Raw genomic sequence first — 21,757 nt, 5'->3', positions numbered from 1 at the left:
AAAAGGTACAGAAAGAATATTTAAAGAAATAACGTTCAAAATATCCCAATTTTGATGCCAAATATTAATTTATACATTGAAGACACTCCATAAATTCCAAGTAGAATAAACTCAAAAAGATCTATATTTAGACACATCATAAATTGTCAGAAAGGAAAGTCAAAGGAAGAATCTTGAAAGCAACAAAAAAAAATCATCACTTAAAATGTATCTTCAATAAGACTAACAGTTAATATTTCATTAAAAATAGAGGTGGGACACCTGGGTGGCTCAGTTGGATGGGCATCTGTGTTTGGCTCAGGTCATGATTCCAGAGTCCTGGGATTGAGCTCTGCAACAGGATCCTTGCTCAGTGGAGAGTATGCTTATCCATCTGCCTCTGCCCCTACACACCTCCTTATGCTCTCCAGCTCATGCTCTCTCTCTCTAATAAAGAAATATATTCTTTAAAAAAAACAGAGAAGTAAGAAGGCAGTGGTATGAAATATTCAAAGTGCTGAAAGACTATCAACCAAGAATTTTATAGCCAGCAAAGCTATTCTTTGATAATGAAGAAATTAAGACACTCTGAGACATATAAAACTAAAAGAACTTATAATTAGCAGACCTGTCCTATAAGAAACACTAAAGGGAGTTCTTCATGCTAAAATAAGACAGTAACTCAAGAAATAAAGGAGGTGAATGATAATAAGGAAACAGACATGGTAAGGATGGGAAGAGACAATGCACATCAAACCCCAAGCCAGTGCCTGGGACCTAGAAAGTGCACAGTGTAATCATTGTAGCTAACATTAATTACATGGAGTTCACTGTGTACCAGGCATGGACACAAACCTAACCTCACATAATTCCACAAAGAAGGTACAATTACTGTCCCCATTTCATAGATGAAGATGAAGGAACTGAGGAACAGAGGTGTTAAGGAATGATCATGGCAGTGCTGGCGCCCAGCTGGCTCCACAGCATATTCTCTTAACTGCTACACTTAATCTCAACCTCCTGATATTTCTGGTCAGAATCAGCTCTCACTTTTTCTTATATCGATCTCAATAGGACTCCAGGACTTTATTTTCAGTCTTCCATTTAGATATCACTACAAGACATAGATATTTTGAACCTCATGATTATAGCATGGCGTGAATGAGCTAGGGTGATGGCAGCAGTCAGATCCATTTTCCCACTAGCTGGAGGCAAGAATGGGATGGTCATTGGGTTACACGCATGTCCACCCACTTAGTGCTCATCAAGCTCAGTGAGATGTCACACCTTTCCTGTGCAGAGACAGCATCCTGAGACATGTGCCCCCCTCCTGATCTGTGCAGAGGGCTCACAAGTCCAAGAGAGGCCTTCATTTTTCATGCTCTTTCGGTTTTGGTTCCAGGCTCTGGAAAGTGATTTTGTCAGTGCCAACCTCCACCACTGGATCGACCTCATCTTTGGGTACAAGCAGCAGGGGTCAGCTGCAGTGGAGTCTGTCAATACCTTCCACCCCTACTTCTATGGTGACAAAGTGGACCTCAGCAGCATCAGTGACCCCTTGATCAGGAGCACCGTCCTGGGGTTTGTCAGCAACTTTGGACAGGTGCCCAAACAGGTACAGCATCTATGTTCTGGGTCTTGCTTTCTCAAGAATGTGAGCATTGTGAGCTTGGGAGTGACTAAAGACATTTTCTCCTGGAGAGGACCAAGAGAGGACTGGGGAGGGGAAATGGTCTTCCTACACCTCTCAACATCAAGGATTACTCCTCTGTTACCATCTGATGTTGATGAAGATGATGATGTAGTTAATGATAATGGTGACGACTAGTTTCCCCTGTGGGATATGTGATGGACACTATAGTAAATCCATAGGATTTAATAGTCTATATGGGTGTCTATGCTGCACAGTTGCTGTGCAGAGCCAAGGAATGGAGACATCAAGTGCTTGAAAGTGACTGGAATATGATGGGCCCTCCGCAGATGTTAGTTACTAGTATGATTCCCTCATTGAATCCCCTCCTAAGCTCTGGGAATAAAGATTATTCTTTTACAGATCAGGAAGCTGAGGCTCAGGGAGGTTGAATACATAACTTGCCCACAATTATACTTCAGCAGATGCCAGAGGTAGAGCTCTACCCCCACCTGGCTGTTCCCACAGCCTCTGCCATGTCACCAGCAGTGGGAGAGTATCTAAGTTCTTCCTCCAGGGCACCTGGTGAAGTTGCTGGGGTCCCATATTGGCCTTTTGCTCCACTGGCTCCATCCCACATCAGGATAATCATGTAGTGATATGAGGCTGTGCGTTCATGGGCATGTCCTAGTGAATAGTGGGCAAGAGGAGTGCTTAGTTAGCTGATCCCAGCCTGGTTGGCCCTCAAACTTCAGTTCAGCATGGAAAAGTACTATTCCTAAGGATATCCATTTGGGCTACTAGCATGGCCCCATGGGCTGGGGTCTCAGCCTGGGTGCTCAGGAGTCATGCTGGGAAATGAGTGCATAAGCCCAGCCAATTCCAGGGCCATCTTGGACAAAGGCCTATCCCATGTGTAACCATGAGGCTTGCAAAAGCTCATCTTATAGTGCAAAATTAGTAACATCTTTTCTGCCTGGTCTTGCATACCACGCTGCAGGTTTGCTCTGCTCCCTGGGGAGGGCAATGTGAGAAGTGCCTAAAGGTGACTTGGAGAATGAACAGTGCATCTAAAATGTGGGTTTGGCCAAGGAACACTTCATAGGAAGGAGGGAATTTCAGGAAAGAAGCTTGGGTAGCCTAATGGTTTCATTTTTTTTTTTTTTAAGAAATGAAATAATCCAGATAAAGCAATTAAATCAAAATAGTAGTTGCCCCCAACCAATTGTTTCCTGTGTTGTGTCATTGTCCTTGTCCAAAAGCAAAAGATATTTTCACATCCATATGCTCAGAGAGTGCACACAATTTTAGATTCTGATTTCATTTAGTGATGTAGCCTATGAGCTTTTACAAAGATATTTCTAAGTAATTATCAGAATTAGACTTCTTGTAGTGGTCCCAGCTAGAGGCAGGATTAAAATACTTCAAGGACCGTGCACTTGCCATCAATGGGTTCTGCGTGCTGAGGCTGTGACGGGCCGCTGGCCTGTGGTGCTTTAGTCATTTTGCTTGCCAGGAGGGACGGTCTTTATTTAATGCTCAGTTAAAAGTCCCCATTCTGATTTCAGTTTGCATTGATCACTCACCCAGCTTTACTAGGTAGACCAGCATCTGATCGAGGCCTATCACTGAGCCTAGGCTGCTGTGAGAAGCCCCCTCCACACCGCCAGCTGCTTGCTGAGCCTTGCCTCTGCCCCTGTGCCCAGCTGGGGTCAGCTCCCACCCCTCCATTGTGGTACCCAGTGGATGTTTCCATCGAGGAGCAGAAGCGTGGGCCTGATGACTGGAAAACACGGCCTCATTGGGGAGGGGAAGGTGGCGAGGTGGCCTCGGTTGCCCTCTGTGGCAGCAGCAAGATTCTGCCAGCAGCATGGCCTTGCACTTCACGTGTTGCCTGGTTATGCAAAAAGTTTGGCCTTAGGGACATTTTGACAGCAGAGATCTAAGAAAAATGAAATTTACAAAGGCCACTAATGGGGGTTGCCTGTGCTCTTCGGAATGTTTGAATGGATGCCATTAAAGAGTTCTGTGTTGCTGCCCAGACAGATGCTCCTGCAGAGAGTTTGTAAGGGAAAGAAGAAGAAAAAAAAATTATATATATATATATATATATATATATATGAAATAGCTCAAGCAAATGAAGAGAGACATGTGATCTCGAGAGGAAAGGGGGTCATTCTGACCCCATGATAGGAGAGGCCACTCTGCCGGGGACCAGGGCTCCTCAGGGAGGTCCTCCTGCTCCCAGGCAGGGTGGGGAAGATGACAGTTGGCAGCCAGGAAGGCTCTTTCTGCCAGTCCAGCGCTAGGAGCTGCAGGAAGTGGCTGCCCCTCTCTGAGCCCCAGGCCCCTCATCTGCGACCTCCGAAGGCTGATCCAGAGAGTTCTGTTCATGCTCATCTCAGTTAGGAGCAAGCCCAGCTCAGGCAGCACTCAGAGCAGAGCGGCTGCCGCCGCCTCTGGCCATCTGTCCCTAATGACTTGTGTGGTCTGCATCTGTCCCCTGTCTCTCCAGCTCTTTACAAAACCCCACCCAGCCAGGACCGCTGCGGGCAAGCCTTCACCTGGAAAGGATGCCGCCCTGCCTGGGAGCCTGCCCAGCCACCCGCAGCCCTTCTTCTACAACCTGCAGGCACTGAAGCCCTCCCAGGTCACGGTCAAAGGTGACTACCTGGTCTTGCTTTGTTTGGCGCCCTGCCCCAGAGTTGTCCCTTTGGAGGTTCATGGAGCACAGACCCTTCAGGATCTTGGGGTCTGACTTGACATGGCTGTGTCTCTAGTCACAAAAGGGACCTGGGGAGGTCTGCTCCAGAAATGTCCAGAACCATCTCTGTTAGATCCCGACAGACTTACCTGTGTGTCTGAGACACACATTCCTCCTTCATGTATCTCTTTCACGCACAGGCGCACACATGCGTGTGCACGCACGCACGCGCAGGCGCGCACACACACACACACCTCTTTCTCCCTCTCTCTTTCCTGCACACACCCCTCCTCACCTCCAAAGCCAAGCAAGGAATTCCCAGATTCCCCAAGGGAGGGTTGCAGCCTCTGCTTCTTGGTGGTACTCGTATTCATGGTTGCTCCCAAGCCCCCGGGTGGGCCTGCGGCCTTTAGGCAGGTTCATCTGTCCTGAGCAGATAGCCTAGTGGGAGTTCCAGCCCACTGCTTCCTAGAGACACGGTGTGTGTGAGGTCCAATGTCTGTACCACCTGCGGGCTGCTTGGCTTTGGGGAACTCGCACTACATGGGGCAACATTCTGAACTTGTATAAGGACTATAAGGTCGGGTTTGTTGGGGTTTTGTGATGTGTCTTTTTTTTTCCCTTCAAATCCAAGAATAGGGTCTTTGGCACACCCCGCCCCACTAGATAAGGTGTCTGGGAGGGGCAGGAAAGCCAGAGCCCCCAAGGCTCCTGTGGCTTTGTGTCATCACCCAGACAGCCTCAGCCACTGCTCCCCTGGCATCAACCCTTAGAGACACTGAAGACCTGCATGGCCACATGTGAGCTTCATGTATGTGTGAAAGCAGGGGATGAGCTGAGGCCCAGGTTAGGACCAGAGTCTAACACGAGTGAGGCCCTCAGAGTGACGTGCTCTGGCCAGCCAGCGGCGTCTGCCCAGGCTGGTGCTTTGCCAAGTCTGTGTCACCTGCCACAGCTCCTCTCTGGGCCCAGTGATAGTGGGTCTTGTCCTTTGGTGTGTAAGCTCCACCATACTAACTGGGGGGTAGATATGTACCTTTTCTCTCTAGGCTCCGAATCCCCCAAAGGAGCCATTGGCCACATCGTCCCCACGGAGAAGAGCATCCTGGCCGTGGAGAGGAACAAGGTGCTGCTGCCTCCTCTCGGGAACAGGACCTTCAGCTGGGGCTTTGACGACTTCAGCTGCTGCCTGGGGAACTACGGCTCTGACAAGGTGGGCGGGCGTGGGGTACGGGCGCGGGCTCAGGGTCTCAGCCTCCATCTGCTGGGGCAGAGGCGGTTAGGAGACGGGCCGGCCCAAAGCAGGCACAGCTGCCCACACCCCACCACTTCCATGTGGCTGTGCCTCCTGCCTGGGAGGGAAGAGTGTTGTACAGCTGGGCTCAGGGCCCTCGGGGCCAAGCCTCCAGCCTGGGTTCCACGGAGTGGAGCTCACAGGTTCTCAGTGCACACTGTCACCTCAGAGCAGTCTCTGTCACCACCTCGTCACTCAGCTGCATGGAGGCCGTTCAGACTCTCACTCAGCCTGGGTGGGAAGTCAGGGTTCCTCCGGCCCCAGTCGTGGCTCCAAGTCAAAGGACAGTCACTGGGCATTCAGCTGGTGCCAGAAGCCAACCATCTGGCTAGTCTTCCTCCACGCTTACACCGGCCCATCCAGCGAGCTCACTTCTTGCTGTGGCCCTGGCAGCCTCCCAGGCTCCTTGCCTCTCCGCTCTCCCCTCCCACCGTAATTCCCACCCACCGATCACATGCATGAACTCCCTGCCCTCCAAGCCCTCTCTCCCCACCCCCAGACTTCCCTACCACTTCATGAGGCAGCCAGAAACCAGTTCCAGATGTCAGTCCCTCCTGAAAGCTGTCCCTGACCACCTCAGGCTGTTGTTGGCCTCCCCACTCCCTAGAGTATGAGCTCCCTGGGGACAGGCTTGAATGGCCTGGATTTTGTCACCAGAGCCAGCCTCCCAAACAAATGAAGTGCCCCCCCAGTTCCCGTGGCACACAGGGCAGCAGTATCCAGACCTGCCTTTGTCCCTCTGTCACCCTGTCCAGGCTCCCAGCCTTGTGCTGGCCGGGGCACCAGTGCTCATCCCACTTGTATCTTCTAGATCCTAATGACGTTCGAGAACCTGGCTGCCTGGGGTCGCTGTCTGTGTACCGTGTGCCCAGCCCCCACCACGATCATCACCTCTGGGACCAGTGCCGTGGTGTGTGTGTGGGAGCTCAGTATAGCCAAAGGCCGCCCAAGAAGCCTGCACCTCAGGAAGGTATGGTGCCTCAGGTGGGGATGGTGCCAGGGTGCCAGTGGTGAGTGCATGGTCTGGTGTGGGCCAACAACCTGAGCACCGAGAGCCCCGCCTCACTCAGGAGCAAAAAACACAGTGAGGCCCTGGAGGGTGTCACACAGCTCTGTGCCACGAGAGAGCCACGGTTTCATGCCCGTGGGGGACTTGACAAGCCCGCAGGTCAGGTACCCCCATGGAGACCCACGCCTCTGGGAGAGATGCCACTTGCATGTGCCACAGAGCCAGGGAAACCAGATTCCTTGTGCTAGAGAATGTTTTTGACCATATGCCAGGGACATGCTTATGCCCACAGCCTCGTTTTGCCTTCACAATAGCCCTGTAAAGTAGGTACTGTTATCATCCAGACTTCACTGCTGGGGGTGGGGAGGAAGCAGGTGCAAGGAAGTTAAGGGACTCGTCCTAGAGGCAGGAATGGAGAGGCTGTTTCAGAACAGAAATGGTTGTGCAGGAAGAGAGCAGAAGCAGGGGCGAGTGGACTCCTTCGGGTCCTGCTTCCGGAATGAGCGCGGCTCTACTAAGAAGCCGAGTGTCCTTACTGTTTACTTAACGACGCCGTACGTTCATCTTACTCCTGTAAAGCACCCACAGTTATGCCCACTTTCTCAGGAGGACACTGAAGCTCAGAGAGAGCAAGTTTGCACTTTCATCTCGGTCGATCTAACTTGAAACCCACGCTTCCTGCTTGTGCACCCTTGAACTTGACTGAGAGTATAAGAGTATGACTCAACTCTAAAAGGCAACTTATGTTTCTATCTGTCTTGTAGTTAGCCATAGAGACCCTAGATAACAAGACACCCAAAAGAATCAGACAAAACTCACCATGGGTCAGATTTCCTAAACTAAACGTTTCACAGGAACTGATCCTGGGTTCCTCTGGATGCTTTTGCAGCCCCACCCAACACATGGCTGGTGCATGGTGGGCTCTCAGTGAACGTGAAGAGAAGTCAGTGTTGAGGGGGCTGATGAACGCTGCAGGGGCAGTGGTACCTGCTGGAGGGGTTGGGGGGGGCAGCAATGTGGGCCAAGTGCAGGCTGCCTTCACCAGACTCTCCAAGGTGGTCCTCCAAAGCCAACCTCGGAGCACCCTGCTTTTTCATGTTTTCATAGCATTTTGGGTTTCCCAGCTCTTTCCATGAATTGCAGTCAGGGGGCTGGGTTCTAATTCCAGACCTAAATAAAGAGCCTGTGCATTCCTCTGTGGAGCATTCCCCTGGCCAAGGCACCACTGTGGGGACAGCCAGAGATCCAGCCTGAGGGCAGAACTGTCCATGGCAAGTCAGGGAAGGGGGCTCCCCTTGCTGCTCCGAGGTCCCTTTTAGAAATGAAGATGAACTGTAAAAGCCCCGGTATCGACAGCCTAAAAATGTCATTCATCATCCTCTCCTAGTTATAAATCAATAGGGAAAGGGATAGAGAATCCCACCCGCTCTTATCTCCTAGGTGAGCTAGAACACTTTCTCATTTACCTGTAGGGGCTGACATGGCCTTGGGGATCCCCCCAAGACCCCCAGCTGCTCAGTGAAGGGATCTGTCCCTGACTTGTTGACAAAACCATCATTAAATAGTTTCATAAACTGTTTTTTAAGCGTTTTTTAAAGATTCTACAACACTAAAGACAAATTTCAAATTCACTTCAAAGTCGAGCAGTTCTCTCTAATCCCTCTAAAAGTTTTCATTGTTGCTCCTGCCCTCCCCAGATATACATATTTATACCATTCTGATCATTGTGCAGATATGTTTATTCCATCTTCGCCCAGCCTATCCAATTGGTTCTGCTTTTCCACAGTCTCTATAATTTACATTTCAATTTTCCATATTATTCCATTTCCATAAAATTACATCTCAGTTGTTTTGTTATGTCTAGCGCACCACAGTTTAATAAACCATTTCTTCTGAAACTAGACAATTACATTACTCCCACATATTAACTATTTTAAAGAGTGCTGTGGAAAACAACTTATACAGATTGCTGTTTGCTTCTGATTAATTGTTTCCTTAAAATAAATTTCAAGAAGTAGAATTAGCAAGCAGGGACATAGTGCTTTATCTCCAGTGGTCCCGTAGCTTTTCCGTGCCACCAATGACTCCGCGTGCCTGTTTTGCCACAGGTGTCCAGCATGAGCAATTATTTCTCAACGATTTTATTTTATTTATTTTGTGCTACTTTAGTTAGGTATGATAATATTGTGCAGTTATTTTAATTGGCCGCGGAGACAGGTACAGCTGTAGTCCCCTCCCCACCCCGCCCCTTTATTCTGGTTTCACTTCCTGTGGTTTCTGTTACCTGCCGGTCAGCTGTGACCTGGAAGCAGATGCTCCTCCTTCTGACTCATTGTTAGGAGGTTAGTAGTAGGGTAACACCGTGTCATGGTGCCTGTGTCATTCCCCTCATGTCATCTTATCAACTCACATCAGCACAGGAAGGGGGGAGTACAGGGTCTGATAAGATTTTTCAAGACAGAGAGGCCACATTTGCATAACTTTTATTACAGTATATTGTTATCACTATCCGATTTTATTATTAGTTATTGCTCTTCATCTGTTGCTGTGCCTAATCCATAAGTTAAATTTTTTCATAGGTATGTATGTATAGGAAAACAAAAACACAGCAGACATAGGGCTCAGCATCTGCTGAGGGGGACTACTGTTTTCTGAGAAAACAAAAGAGCCAGTAGGGAACAAATTTAAATCTGTTGCCCTCTTCACTGATTTCCCTAGCCTTTCCCAACAGCGGTGGCTGAGTGCCTGAAGTGGGAGACAGTAAGCCTGATGTGGGTGGGCCATGTCTGCACGCAGGCTGGTCCCCCTCACTCTTGGGTGCCTTCCCTCAGAAAGCAGCAGACTTTGCTCCATTAATGGACAGCACGCACATGGGCCCTTGGGCTCAGAGTTTCTCCTTCTGAATCCCCTGCCCTGACTCCAGAATCCCCCGGCTTACAAGCTTTGGAGTCACCATGTCCCCTGCGGTCAGAACTTAGTCATCAGAGCTCCGGGCAAAGCCTCTGCTTTTCTCTTCATTTAGACAGCTTCCAGTTTCCTAAGATGACCCAGTCCCTCTTCTGTGGGTCACAACCAGAACCTTGCCAGTACAAGCTGCTTAGTGCCACATTAGGACCTATTAGAAACAAACAGGGATCCTTGGCAGAACTTTTAATTGCAGTGTCCAGGCAAAGTGACAGCTTTGAATAATGAAGCTCAGCCTCATTGACCCAAATGAGCGAGCAGTCATCTGTCCTGAGGGTGGAGGTTTACCGCTAGGTAAGCCAGGGTAATCACCTTTCAGAATGCCACCTCTGCACTTCATTGACTGATTCCAGAGGACGGCAGCACAGGAGCACGCAGGAGCTCTCAGATCAGGCTTACCTGGCAGCTTCTGGGACGGTTGTGATGGAAACCACACTGTTGCCAGCAGCAGTGGGCCTGGGCGCGTCGGGTCACCCCAGCTCCTCTGCCATGCATCCCCGGGAGCAAGGGCTCTGCCTTTATCTGGATACGCGAGCGTCTATAAGCCAGGCCAGAAGCAGCACAGGCCAACCTGAGGGCCAGGACCAAGTTGCCAAGTGGCCAGACGTGCTATGAACCCAGACCCATCACACATGAAAAGTGACATGTTTTTTCACTGTGACCTGACCTCCCTGCCTTCTTCCCATTTTAGCAGGCAGATGCACTTTGTTTCTGAGGCTCCCTTGGTGTGATGCTCAAACTTGAGCATGGAAGAACATTTCCTGGAAGACTTATGAGAACCCAAGTTTTGGGGCCCCAACCCCAGAGTTTCTGATTCAGTAGGTCTTAGATAGAGCCCCAAAATTTGTATTTCTAACATCTGGGTACATGCACCTGGTTGGAAGGCCACATTTTGCAAATCAGTGTCCTTTCATATGACTGACATATGTCCTTTCATATGACATGACAGATGCAAGACAAGTGCAGGTGAGCACACAGCAAGAGGGTGCTACTGGCCTGTGTTTCACTTATGACAAAAGGACTGCAGATCCTGGCTGGGCCTCAGCACCCAGAGATGAATGGGACTGAGTTGAGAGGCCAGCATGGACACACGCACATGCGCACTCACACAGGCAGGAGTACACAAACCATAGACCTTGGAATCACAGAATCACCCTGAATCTCTGTTTCACCCTCTGGGACCCAACAGTGAAAGGGAGGGCTGGATATCTCCATAAGTAGCTGGATTGAAGGTCCCTCTCATACCTGTGGGTCTGCCTCTTGTCCCCAGGCCTTGTATGGACACACCCAGGCTGTCACATGCCTGGCAGCGTCGGTCACCTTCAGCCTCCTGGTCAGTGGCTCCCAAGACTGCACCTGCATCCTGTGGGACCTGGACCACCTTACCCACGTGGCTCGCCTGCCCACCCACCGAGAGGGCATCTCTGCTCTCGCCATCAGTGATGTCTCGGTACGGCCCTGTCTCCTCGATGTCCGGGAGCCTGCCTCGCAGTGTGGTGTAGTGCCCCAAGGGAAAACCTGGGGACAAAGAGAGGCTGACCCCCCAAGAATGTGGAGAGGCTCCCGGATGTGTGGAGTATTCTTTACTCAGGCAAAGTGGAGCCCTCAACATGTGCAGCATCTCAGGCTAGATTTTTTTTTTCCATTTTTATTTTATTTCCCTCAGGGGGATGGGGGTTGTGGGTCGTGCGGGTGGTGGGAAGTGTCTGTTCTTGCACAGGCATGAAGTTGGCTTTGGTAAGAGATCTGTTCGGCTTGACTAATTCAGCTCAGTGACGGCAAACCAGTGTTAATTCAGCAGGTGCTTCTAGTCTCCGTAGCAAGAAGTGCTTCTGCTTTGTCCCTCCAAGCTGGCTGCCATAGATGAGCCTGTCAGGAACATGTATGTGTGTGAGAGAGAGAAATATTTGCCTAAACCTCAGTGTGGAGTTTCTCACAGGCTGGTATCCCCATTTTAGGGCATGGGGTTCCCTAAGAATTCAAAGCCTCTGCATCTACTCACAGAAACACCCAGATCAGTGCACGGACAGAATGAGCAAGGGGATAATAGAAGGAGGGGGAGATGATCGAGAAGGCTCCTGGTACCAATTTTAGTCAAAAATGATCTCCATGTAGGCCTGATCCAGGATGAATGTTGCATGGGCAGATAGAGGATGGATGGATGGATGGATGGATGAATAGGTATGTGAGTGGATGCATGTTGGGTGAATTAGTGGGCAGATATGTAGATGGGCAGATAGAGCGTGGGTGTGTGAATGGATAGATGGGTGGATAATGAGTGAATGGATGAATTGGGGGATGTTTAAGGAAGGGAACCAAACCCTGATCTGAGAGAGCATAAAACCCATAAATAATGTCTTCTGTCCTTAGAGAAGACTTAACATCAGGACAACAACTTGTTGACTTCAACTTGTCCTGCTGGGCCCGGTGCTGGGTACTGGACAGAGATATATCAGATATGGTCATTGGCCTCAAGAAGACTCTATATCAAAGAATTCAGGAAAGGACATGATGGACCCCAGTCCAGGGAGCTATGGAGGGGCACTGAGTTCCCTACATCCCTTTGGTGGTTAGGGAAAGGCTCAAAGGCATGGCTCCAGCTGGTTTATGACGTTTTGGTAACAGTGACCACCACATCATTGGCTGTAACATAGACAAGGACTTAAGAAGAAAACTCTCAGCATAAACATTACAGGAGATTAAATGGGGACATTTTTCCTCAGAAATTCCCTTCAGAGGGACACTGTCCAATTTTATGATCCATATACAATCATCCAAACCACTTTCCTCACCCTCCACCAGTGATATGCTGATTTTCTTCATAGATACAGGGCTGGCCAGCCAGGTCCCATGTCCAGAGCCAGGGGCAGACTCCAAGCTAGGTCTTCTATGCTAGCCAGTATATGGTCAGTGAGAGGGCTCTGGGAGGAGCCCAGAGGGTGAGCCAGCCAGCTTGTGTCAATGAAAGCAGTATCCAAACATGTGATTGCAATAGAAAAATCACCAGGAATCTGCAGTGTGTGAAAACACAGCAGATCTAAGAGCCAAGATCTAAGATCTAAGATCTAACAGTGCTTTGGTGTGTGAAAACATAGCAGATCTAAGATCTAAGATCTAACAGTGCTTTGGTGTATAAACTCTGGCAGAGCAAGGGGCAGCTGGGCAGGCAGTGACCCCAGCATGGAGTAAAGTCAACTCTCACGGTTGCAGGGCACCATTGTCTCCTGTGCGGGAGCCCACTTGTCTCTATGGAATGTCAATGGACACCCCCTGGCCAGCATCACCACTGCCTGGGGCTCTGAAGGAGCCATAACCTGCTGCTGCGTGCTGGAGGGGCCAGCATGGGACACAAACCATGTCATCATCACTGGGAGTCAAGACGGCATGGTTCGGGTAGGTGTGTCTTGGGCAGAATGAAAGCATGGTACAAGAAAGTGTTTTTCTCTGTTTCGCTCACTTCCTCCAAGAGTCTAAATGTATAGGCTGCATTTGAAACCACAAGCCATACCAGACCAGGTCTCCATAGCAAGTGAGGACAAGGGCAAGGCCCACTCCTAGCAAAAAGTAAATAAATAAATTCATATATATAGAATTTTATATACACATATACTTATGTAATGAAACACGTAATGTCACAAGATGTGAGAGCTGAATGGTCAAATGCACAAGAACATAGCCTAGTGCTGAAAAGAAATATTTGGGCCATCCATTCACACACTTGGCTATCCATCCACCCACTAATTCTGTTCTTCACCCGCTAGTCCATCCAGCTGTTTATGTCTATACTTTCCATCTACCCATCCATTCCTCCATCTACCTATCCATCTGTCCAATAATACAACTACCTACATACCCAACTATTTATCTCTCTGCCATTTCTTCTTTCTTTCCTTCCTTCCTTCCTCCCTCCCCCACCTCCATCCCTCCCTTCCTTCCTTTGTTCTTATGTCTCTATCCAATCATCTTTCCTTCTATATATACATCCGTTTACCCATGAATCCATCTATCCACCCACATGTCTGTTCATCTATCCGTGTATCCATCCGCTAATTCTGGCTCTGTGCCGAAATCTTCATACAAGCCATAGGGGACACACAAATCAATGGTAATAGGCCCTTACCTTCAAGACGCTCATATCCTAGAAGAGAAGACAAACAGAAAATACCTGTATGCAGCCCATGCTATGACCAGGATAATCAAAGAGTGTCATGGATCCTCTGAGGCAGGCCATGGCGAGGGAGAGCTCCAAGAAACCAGGAAGAGAAGGAAACAAACACTGAGGTGTGAGGATTAGCACAGGAAGAACAAGGTAATTTTTCTGAGACTGACAGGAAAGATGAAGGAATAAGTAAATATAAGGAATAATTCAGAGGCTTCCTCAAGAAACTGTCAATTGAATTCCACAGTTTATGAAAGGAAATGTCAACTGAATGCTACAAGGTGTTCAGGAAAAGGCCCATTGAATTCTACAAATGGTTATGATATCTTCCTGTGTGCCAGCAAGAGACAAGACTGAGGAAGGCCCCTCAAGAAGCCCTGTCTGTGGGCTCTCAGGGGTACATGGTCTCTGCAGAGAGCAGGGTGTCTTGGGCTAGCCAGAACATGAAGAAGCCAGCGAGGTCTGGACTTGGTGGGGCGTGATCCATGCTGTGGGTCAGTCAGAGGAGCCCGGGCTGTCTGAGCAGCAGGTGCATTTCTTCCACAGGACCCCAAGTTGTGAGTGGGAGTCTTTCATACACTTGGCCCTCATTCATCCAGGATGGTCATGGAGCTCCTGGGATGGCCCGGGGCGGTGTTAGGCCTAGTGTGGAACTCACAGAAGCATTAAAGGAGGCTTGTCCTTGTCCTTTGGCTACAGAACTTCCAGACTTTGCTAGTGAGAAGCCCTACGTGGTCAACCTGAGGACACTCACAGGAGGGCTTGGGACCAAGAGCCAGACACAGAGGATGGGGAGGCCTAGCTGCTGAGTGGTGAGGGAGGCCTCCAGGGATGGCGGCCATGGGATAAGAGGGCATTAGCTGAGTAAAATGGCAACCAGCTCGCTTCGGAGTCTCATCCCTACAGCTGAGGTCGAGGGCAGAGGTCCTGTCACAAGAGTGCGGAGTGAACCCACCAAGTGGCAGCTGTGCTTGGCTGAAGCCTAAGTAATTTCTCCCAGAGAATACATTAGTCCTGGAGGTGAAAGGGCCATGCTCCTGCCCCTTCCCTCAGAGACTCCCTCAGAGTCCCTTGGATGAGAGGCACACACCTGCAGACAGCATCATTTCTCCAGCCAGAAAGATGTTCTTTTTGTCTCTTTTCTGGGCAGATTTGGAGGACCGAGGACATGAAGACATCTGTTCCCGGGCTGGCAGCCCCAGAGGAGCCCTCAACTCCACCTCCAAGCCCTAGAGGTACCTGCCTGGCTGAGGGCGTGGGACATGCTTGCCTTGCTCAGTCTTCCCTGTCCTCTCTCTCCCATCCTGTAGCACAGTCAGGCCTGCGAGCCCAGGGAAGCCATCGAGTCTCTCTGGATGTTGCCAGGTTGGGGGGACACGGCCATTAATTGCAAGCTGCTGGTGGGATGTGAAGCATCGTGGAGAAGTCCTGTTGCATCCTGGTCCCATGATGCAGGGACCAGTGAGCTCTGCGCTGCTCCTCAGACGTGAGAGCAGTGGAAATGGTGACTGTCAGGAGCCCGTGAGCTTCAGAGCGGGGAGAGTAGGGGACACACCTTGCAGAGCTCAGTTAGATGTTCTCCATCTGCCTGAATGACCCTTCAATCCCAAACTCACCAGCCCAGGGTCTGGGTCCAAACACCTACTTGCCTAGACAGCCAGGCTACAGACAGGAGCAAGAAGGGGACAGGGATAGGTCTTGCCATATGCCTAGGGAGAGGAAGTGGTTCCATAGTGCCCTAGCGTGCCCTGTGGATCCTGGCTTAACCCACCCAACTCTATAGCAAGCCCTTCAAATTGGGTCTTGGTGCCCTCTGCATAAATATCACCCAGAAGCCTTATTAAAAATGTAGATCCACCTTAAACTCCAGAAAACGATGGGTATTGTTAGATTTCCTTATCCAACAGGTCCCCAAGTAAATGGGGTGTGCACCAAAGTAAGAGCACAACTTTTCTGGAGCCCTCTTTGGGTTGTGGCAGATGGGACGGAGGTAGGGGAATCTTCTCTCTCTCTCTTGCTATCATGGCCACTTGGTACCACCACCAGTCTGGCTGCCATTACAGAACTCAGAGGGAGAGGACTGGCCAGGCTTACCATGGTGCACACTTGCCATACATTCTCTTATTTGTCACAGCAGTCATGTAAGGTCGATTTTGCTATGACACCTCCGTGTAGGATAAGGAAATTGAAGCACAGAGAGGCTTAGTAACTTGCCCAAAGTTATATGACTACTACTCTTCAGACTCAACCAACCTCAGACTAACTTCACACCGCCAGACTAACCTCGACTGCAAATCTTGCCACACATTACCGACAAAACCATCCCCTGACCACAGGCACAAAGGTCACCATCGAAGCCATCACCTCCTTCTCTTCTACCCCAGCTATCCCCATGGCCCCCACCATCAGCTCCTCCAATGCAGCAAACCTTTCTCAGCTCTGTATTCATCGAAGATTTTGGCACAGAACTGAGACATCTTTCTCGGTGTCCATGACGAAAGGAAACATGTTACCATGAAGGGATTCTCCTGTCATCCTGAGTCCCTCTGTTTAGCTCTGCATCCCAGGACCCATGGTCTTTCATGGGAGAGAATTTTCCAGAGTTCTGAGGGCTGTCTTCTGAAAAGAGTAGGCATTTTCAGTTAGTTCATTTCTGGAATGTACTCCACACCTTCTTGAACCATTAGTCAGCCATTTATGGTTTTTTTCTTCACACAAGCACACACAGACATCTCATCAGCCCTTACGAGGTCCCACGCTCTGCCCTGGGAATCCTTTCCTTCAAAGTAAGGCCATCCGGGAACACTTGTCAATAATCTGGGCTGCCCAGACCAGCGACCTCACGAGGATCTACCACCACATTCACTTCATTGTTCCTAGTATCTCAAGGGTCCTTTGGGACTATAAGGAATCAGCCCATCTCAGCTTAAAAAGGAAGATGTGTGGGGCTGGTGCATTTTAAGAAACTAACAGCACTTCCTTGGAGAGCAGGGGCCAAATGTCCTCCCCACTGCCACGCACGTGGAAGAGAGCTAGCACAGGATCCTTATTCTCTGCCCATGCACAAGTGCATGGTACACCTGCCCGAGGGCATGCTAGTTCAGGCTCAGGCGCTACTGGAGCTATGGAGGCCCAGTGAGGAAAGATCCACTCCCCCGACCCAGCCACCCAGGCCCAGTGAGGAAAAGGTAGATAAGTGGATGCCTGAACAGAATGCTGGGTGAATGGAAGGACAGATGAACAAAGGGCACCTCAGAGACTTTCTGCTGGTTCTTGAAGTGCCAGCATATTTATGGATGTCTACTCACATGGATGTCTACTCAGGATCAGCAGTTGTGCTGAGATTGTGCTCATTGGGAATGGGGTCCAGAGCAATGGGAAGTGAGATAAAAAGCAGGAGACAAGGCTCTGGATCTGGCTCTGTCCCCAGTAGCTTCTCTGTCCCTCAGTTTCCCCCGCCCCATCAGCTGGAGATGTTCCTACACCCTAGTAGGGAGTAGAAAAATATTAGAGAATGAGAAAAATGAGAGCAGAAAAATAATAGGACATAGACAAGAATCTACTCAACAAAATGCAGATCATCCTTGCAATTTTCACATGCTTGTAAGAGCCTTCCTGACTCGTATACCAGCTGATGACATTAGGGAGCTCACAAGACAGTTTCAGGCTGCCAAGACCCACCCCCACCCCCCGACCCAGCCATCCAGGCCCAGGCCCACATCTTTCCCTGCCATTTGTCCTGCCCTGACTGAGGTCACTGCTGTCAAATAGAATTATGTGCCAGGGCTGTGATCACAGTTCAAGGGAGGATTCAGGTGAAATGACATGAGGGCACTGGCACATTGTTGAAAACCAGGCGAGCCACGGTATGGAGCTAGAACGTCCACATGCAGGCTTACAAACGTAAGCCAGTAGAAGTCTTGCTGTTCTCAAAACATCGCTTGAAACGGTTTTGCTGGAAAGTGACAGTTCTGGGTGTGCACAGATATTGGCACACGTGTCCTGTTGGTGTGGATATCGCTGCATCCCTTAGATGCTGTAAGGGGCAAGAGAGGGGATCTTTGAAGACATTAAGGATGCTGCATTTGTGCCCAGATGTAATCTAATTTCTGCCTGGGATTCATTTATTTGTCATTTGAAGCGAGGACCAACCCCGGGGAGCACAATTCATTTTAGGAATCACCCCGTAGATTTTGACTTAGTCTGGCACATAAAAAGTGCTAGAGGAGGGCTTGTTGTCTGGACTTCTGCACAAACACAAAAGGCACATGCATTTCCCAGGGCCTGGGAAGAGGTCCCCTCGGCCCAGCTGGGGCAGCAGCAGCAGCATCTTCCCGCCCGGCCTCCGAGGGGCCTCGCGGGGATGGACACAGCTGATGTCTCTCCACCTCACCCCTCCATGCTGAAGGAATTACTGTCTGTCCCCAAATGCAGTCATGAAAATGAGTGAAGTAACAATCATCGAGTTATATTTTTTGAAAAAACGTTCTCAGCATTTAATTATTGGTTGTGGCGTGAGAGGATTTAGATAAGTTGATAATGCCGACTTTATGTAATTTATTTTTACTAGGCAATTACGGGCTGCATTACATCCTGGCAGCAAGGTATTGTGGGGCATCTTATTAAGCATAAAGCCAGTAAACACTGATGAACAATTTTGCTGAACTAGGCATGCAATTTAGAAAGCAATAATACACAAATCCAATTTGGTACACAATGGATACCGCGGCCCGTCAGCACATGTAACTATCACAGGCTGCAAATTAAATTGGGACGGCCCTTTTTGCAACAGCACAGGCCAAGATTAAATATATTTTCCCCCTCAATTTAACAAGTTGCTGACCACAAATATAAATACGTGTTTATGTGTTTGTGGCCCTGCATGTGGACACACACGTGCCTGTGTGTGAGGCCACTCAGGGTTTCGGGTGACCCTCTTGCCGTGATCCCCACAGGTCACAGGTGGGAGAAGAATCTTGCCCTGTGTCGAGAGCTGGATGTCAGCCTTGCCTTGACCGGGAAGCCCAGCAAGACCAGCCCTGCGGTGACAGCTCTGGCGGTGTCCAGGTAACCAAGGCCTGGCTTCTTCAGGCCTCCAGCAGAGGGCGCCAGAAAAGCCCCTTGGCTCTAGGCTCCGGTTCCCAGGCCCTGGGAGGTGGCCTCCGTACCATAGGAATCGGGGAGGGCCCCTAAGGCACAAGAGGCAAACGAGGTGCCCGGGTAGGGCCCTAGGACATTTTTTTAACACACGCATGTTCTTGCTTGCTCTCTCTCAAATATCCGTGAACTCATAAAGAAACCGTAAAGGTAAAAGTATATGGTTTTGTAGTTTCATGCCGTAGAAGGACTTTTTTCCTGAGGCCCACTACCGATTATAACATTTGGTGTGGTGATGATCCTACATCATTGAAAAAAGAAAATGCCCTTTGAAAGCTCCAAGCCAATGTAGAATGGCCAAGTGTCAGACACTACCCTTGATAGACATTATTTTATTCTTGCCAAGGCAGTAAGGGGTGCTTACCGTCATTAATCCGTCCCACACAGCAGGGAGTGTAGCCTCAGGAGGCCATGGGCCTTTGTGAACTGCTTCCCTTCTTCCCTCACTGCCCTGGAGTGGTGGCTTGGGGTCCATGGTGGTGGGAAGCACTCAGTTCTAGAAGCCAGACTGAAGTGAGGTGGGCCAGGGGAGACCATGGGCAAAGGGACGGAGAGTGCAGAGCCCTAACTCTTTGCTGGAAAACTTGCCATTTGTTTGTTTGGGGGAACCAGCTGTGTCTTCATTGGATAACAGGCACACCTGGAGATGCTGGAGAGAAAAGTCTGGGCTTCACCCTGCCTCTTGGAGCCTGGACATCATGGAGTGTCCCCCACAAAGTCACGAGGGAGGCTACAACTAGCGTAGTTCAAAAGTCCCCCTCCCCCACAGTCAAAACATTCTCCTGTTCTCCCAGCACCCCCACCCCTGCCTCAGGTGGAGGCCAGGTGCATGTCCCATGGGGTCCTGGACTGAACCCCCTGTGTCGCAGTCTCCTGAGGGTTGGCTGGGATAAGTGGGACTCACAGGCTTGGCTCTAACACTCCTATCTATTCATTCTCTTCCCAAGAAACCAGACCAAACTCCTGGTCGGCGATGAGAAGGGGAGAATATTCTGCTGGTCTGCAGAAGGGTAGGAAGAAAGAGACGGCGGAGGTCTGGCCCAGCGGCATGTGTCCTGCGAGGCAGCAGCACCCCGTGAATGCAGGCTGACTCAGTCCCTGGGGCGCAGGGAAGTCTCCCCCAAGGAAGGGGCTGCTGGCCCTCAGAGCTGCACACCCTGAACTTCTCCACGGCCTGTGGGACTTTGGCCTTGGATTGTCCAAGGACGCGCTCTACAAAAAGGAGTCGCACCTGGGAGCCTGGGAGCAGTGATCTGGAAACCGTGACTCGCTCACAAGCTGCCCACAAACTCATGAGACTCACCTTTTCAAAGAGCTAATAGGGTCACTTCCTGGAAACTAATGGGAATACTGGATTGTCTTTATTTTATTAAAACAACTATTTTCCAGAAGCAAGAGGGCTCGTGAATATAAAATCACCCCCCTTTTCCACTCAGATGTTTCCTCCCAGACCTAGAAATGTAGGGAGGCCCCAGGGACGCACAACCCGCCCAAAGTTTTCTCAGGCCCTCCTGTCTCCCTCCATGGAACCTGGCGCTCTTGCAGGCTTGCCTGCCGGACAGGAGCTCAGGGGGAGCGCGGGGCCATGTTCAGGAGGCCTACTTCTGTGACATGGAGGAAGGGGTGCTTCTGAGGTCCATTGGGCCCCTCCCTGGGTGAGAAGGGCCCGTGTCTGACCCCAGGGCCAAGGATCACACTGCCTCCGGCGGCACTCTTCGCAGACAGCCCATTTGCAATCCCCTCATCAGTCTGGGGCTGCACCGGAGGACCATAAATTGAAGAGCAGAGAGCACCACTCCCCAGGAAGGCAAGAAGCAGGGTCAGAAATATCAAGGCTGGGGCTGCTGTCATGTTTCAAAACACCATTCATCACATTTTCCCAGGGCTGAAAGGTCTGCTGGCCCAAAGGCTGTCTTGGGCTCATTGACTTGACAAACACATCCTGAACCGATGCCTTTTGCTTCCCCAGATCACTGGGAAAGGAGGGGGGATGGCGTCAGGTCTTATTGTTGGAGTCTTGGGACTAAGATGTCTGAGCAGACAAATGTGACTTGAGGAGGAACGCTGAAGAGACGGACACCCTGTGCCCTAGGTAGGCCCCCGGTGATACTGTGGCTCTTGCAGTCGGCTCAGGCTGCCAGGATACAGTGTCGCAGGCTGGGTGGCTTAAACAGAAAGGCTTTGCACAGTTCTGGAGCCGGGAAGTTTAAGATCAGGGTGTCGGCCCAGTTGGTTTCTTCTGGGACGTCTCTCCCCACCTTGTAGATGGTTGTCTGCATCTTCACATGGATCTCCTCCTGTGTCTGTGTCCTAACCTCCTCTTCTTATAAATATACCAGTCATGTTGGATTTTAAGGTCCATCCTCATGACCTCATGTTACCTTAATTACCTCCTTAAAGATGTTATTTCCAAAAACTGTCACATTCTGAGGTCCTTGGGATCAGGACTTCAGCCGATGAACTTGGCCAGGATGCAGTTCAGCCCAGAAGGAGGCGGCTCTGGAACAAAGCTTGGGAAGGCAGCTGTGAGTCAGCCATGAGCAGGTGGAGAATGAGACGTTGCCAGAAGAGAAGACCGCGCCGGCAAAGGCACAGGGCAGGCCAGGCCAGAGCTAGAAAGAGCCAGCCGGCAGAGCGAGAAGACCATGCGGAAGCTAGGAGCAGGAGGGGCTGTCACCTCAGGCAGCCTAAGTCCTTTCCCCTGTATCCCCACTTCCTGCCAACAGCAGCCTCAGTTTCTCTGTCTATAAAATGGGGCTACCTAACAACTTGTCATGGGGTTCAAGTCGTATCTGTCTATTTTACGGAGGGCTGAAGAGGACAACAGGTGGCCTGTCCTGACATGATGTAGTAGATCACTG

The 21,757-nt window shown here is 50.2% G+C and overlaps 1 protein-coding gene across 3 annotated transcripts in view; it reads left to right on the top strand.

The window, feature by feature from the left end:
* WDFY4 (WDFY family member 4) overlaps positions 1–20,287 on the top strand; it is a 268,674-nt gene extending 248,387 nt beyond the window's left edge. For 2 of the 3 annotated variants that reach the window (XM_004765845.3, XM_004765846.3), the window contains exons 54-62: positions 1,382–1,594; positions 4,125–4,272; positions 5,342–5,526; positions 6,419–6,577; positions 10,851–11,030; positions 12,791–12,973; positions 14,890–14,974; positions 18,695–18,806; positions 19,844–20,287. In XM_004765845.3, the coding sequence (XP_004765902.1) occupies positions 1,382–1,594; positions 4,125–4,272; positions 5,342–5,526; positions 6,419–6,577; positions 10,851–11,030; positions 12,791–12,973; positions 14,890–14,974; positions 18,695–18,806; positions 19,844–19,910 (1,332 nt within the window). In that variant the 3' untranslated portion in view covers positions 19,911–20,287. The remainder of the gene's footprint in view (positions 1–1,381; positions 1,595–4,124; positions 4,273–5,341; positions 5,527–6,418; positions 6,578–10,850; positions 11,031–12,790; positions 12,974–14,889; positions 14,975–18,694; positions 18,807–19,843) is intronic. The other variant, XM_013063131.2, reaches the window with a different exon arrangement.
* The last annotated feature ends 1,470 nt before the right edge of the window (positions 20,288–21,757 follow it).

The sequence above is a fragment of the Mustela putorius genome, unplaced genomic scaffold (genome assembly GCF_011764305.1).
Source record: "Mustela putorius furo isolate JIRA1106 unplaced genomic scaffold, ASM1176430v1.1 tig00003909_pilon_pilon_pilon, whole genome shotgun sequence".
Taxonomy (NCBI): domain Eukaryota; kingdom Metazoa; phylum Chordata; class Mammalia; order Carnivora; family Mustelidae; genus Mustela; species Mustela putorius.
Note: the sequence above shows the minus strand (reverse complement) of the source record. Positions and strands in the feature narration are given on the sequence as shown.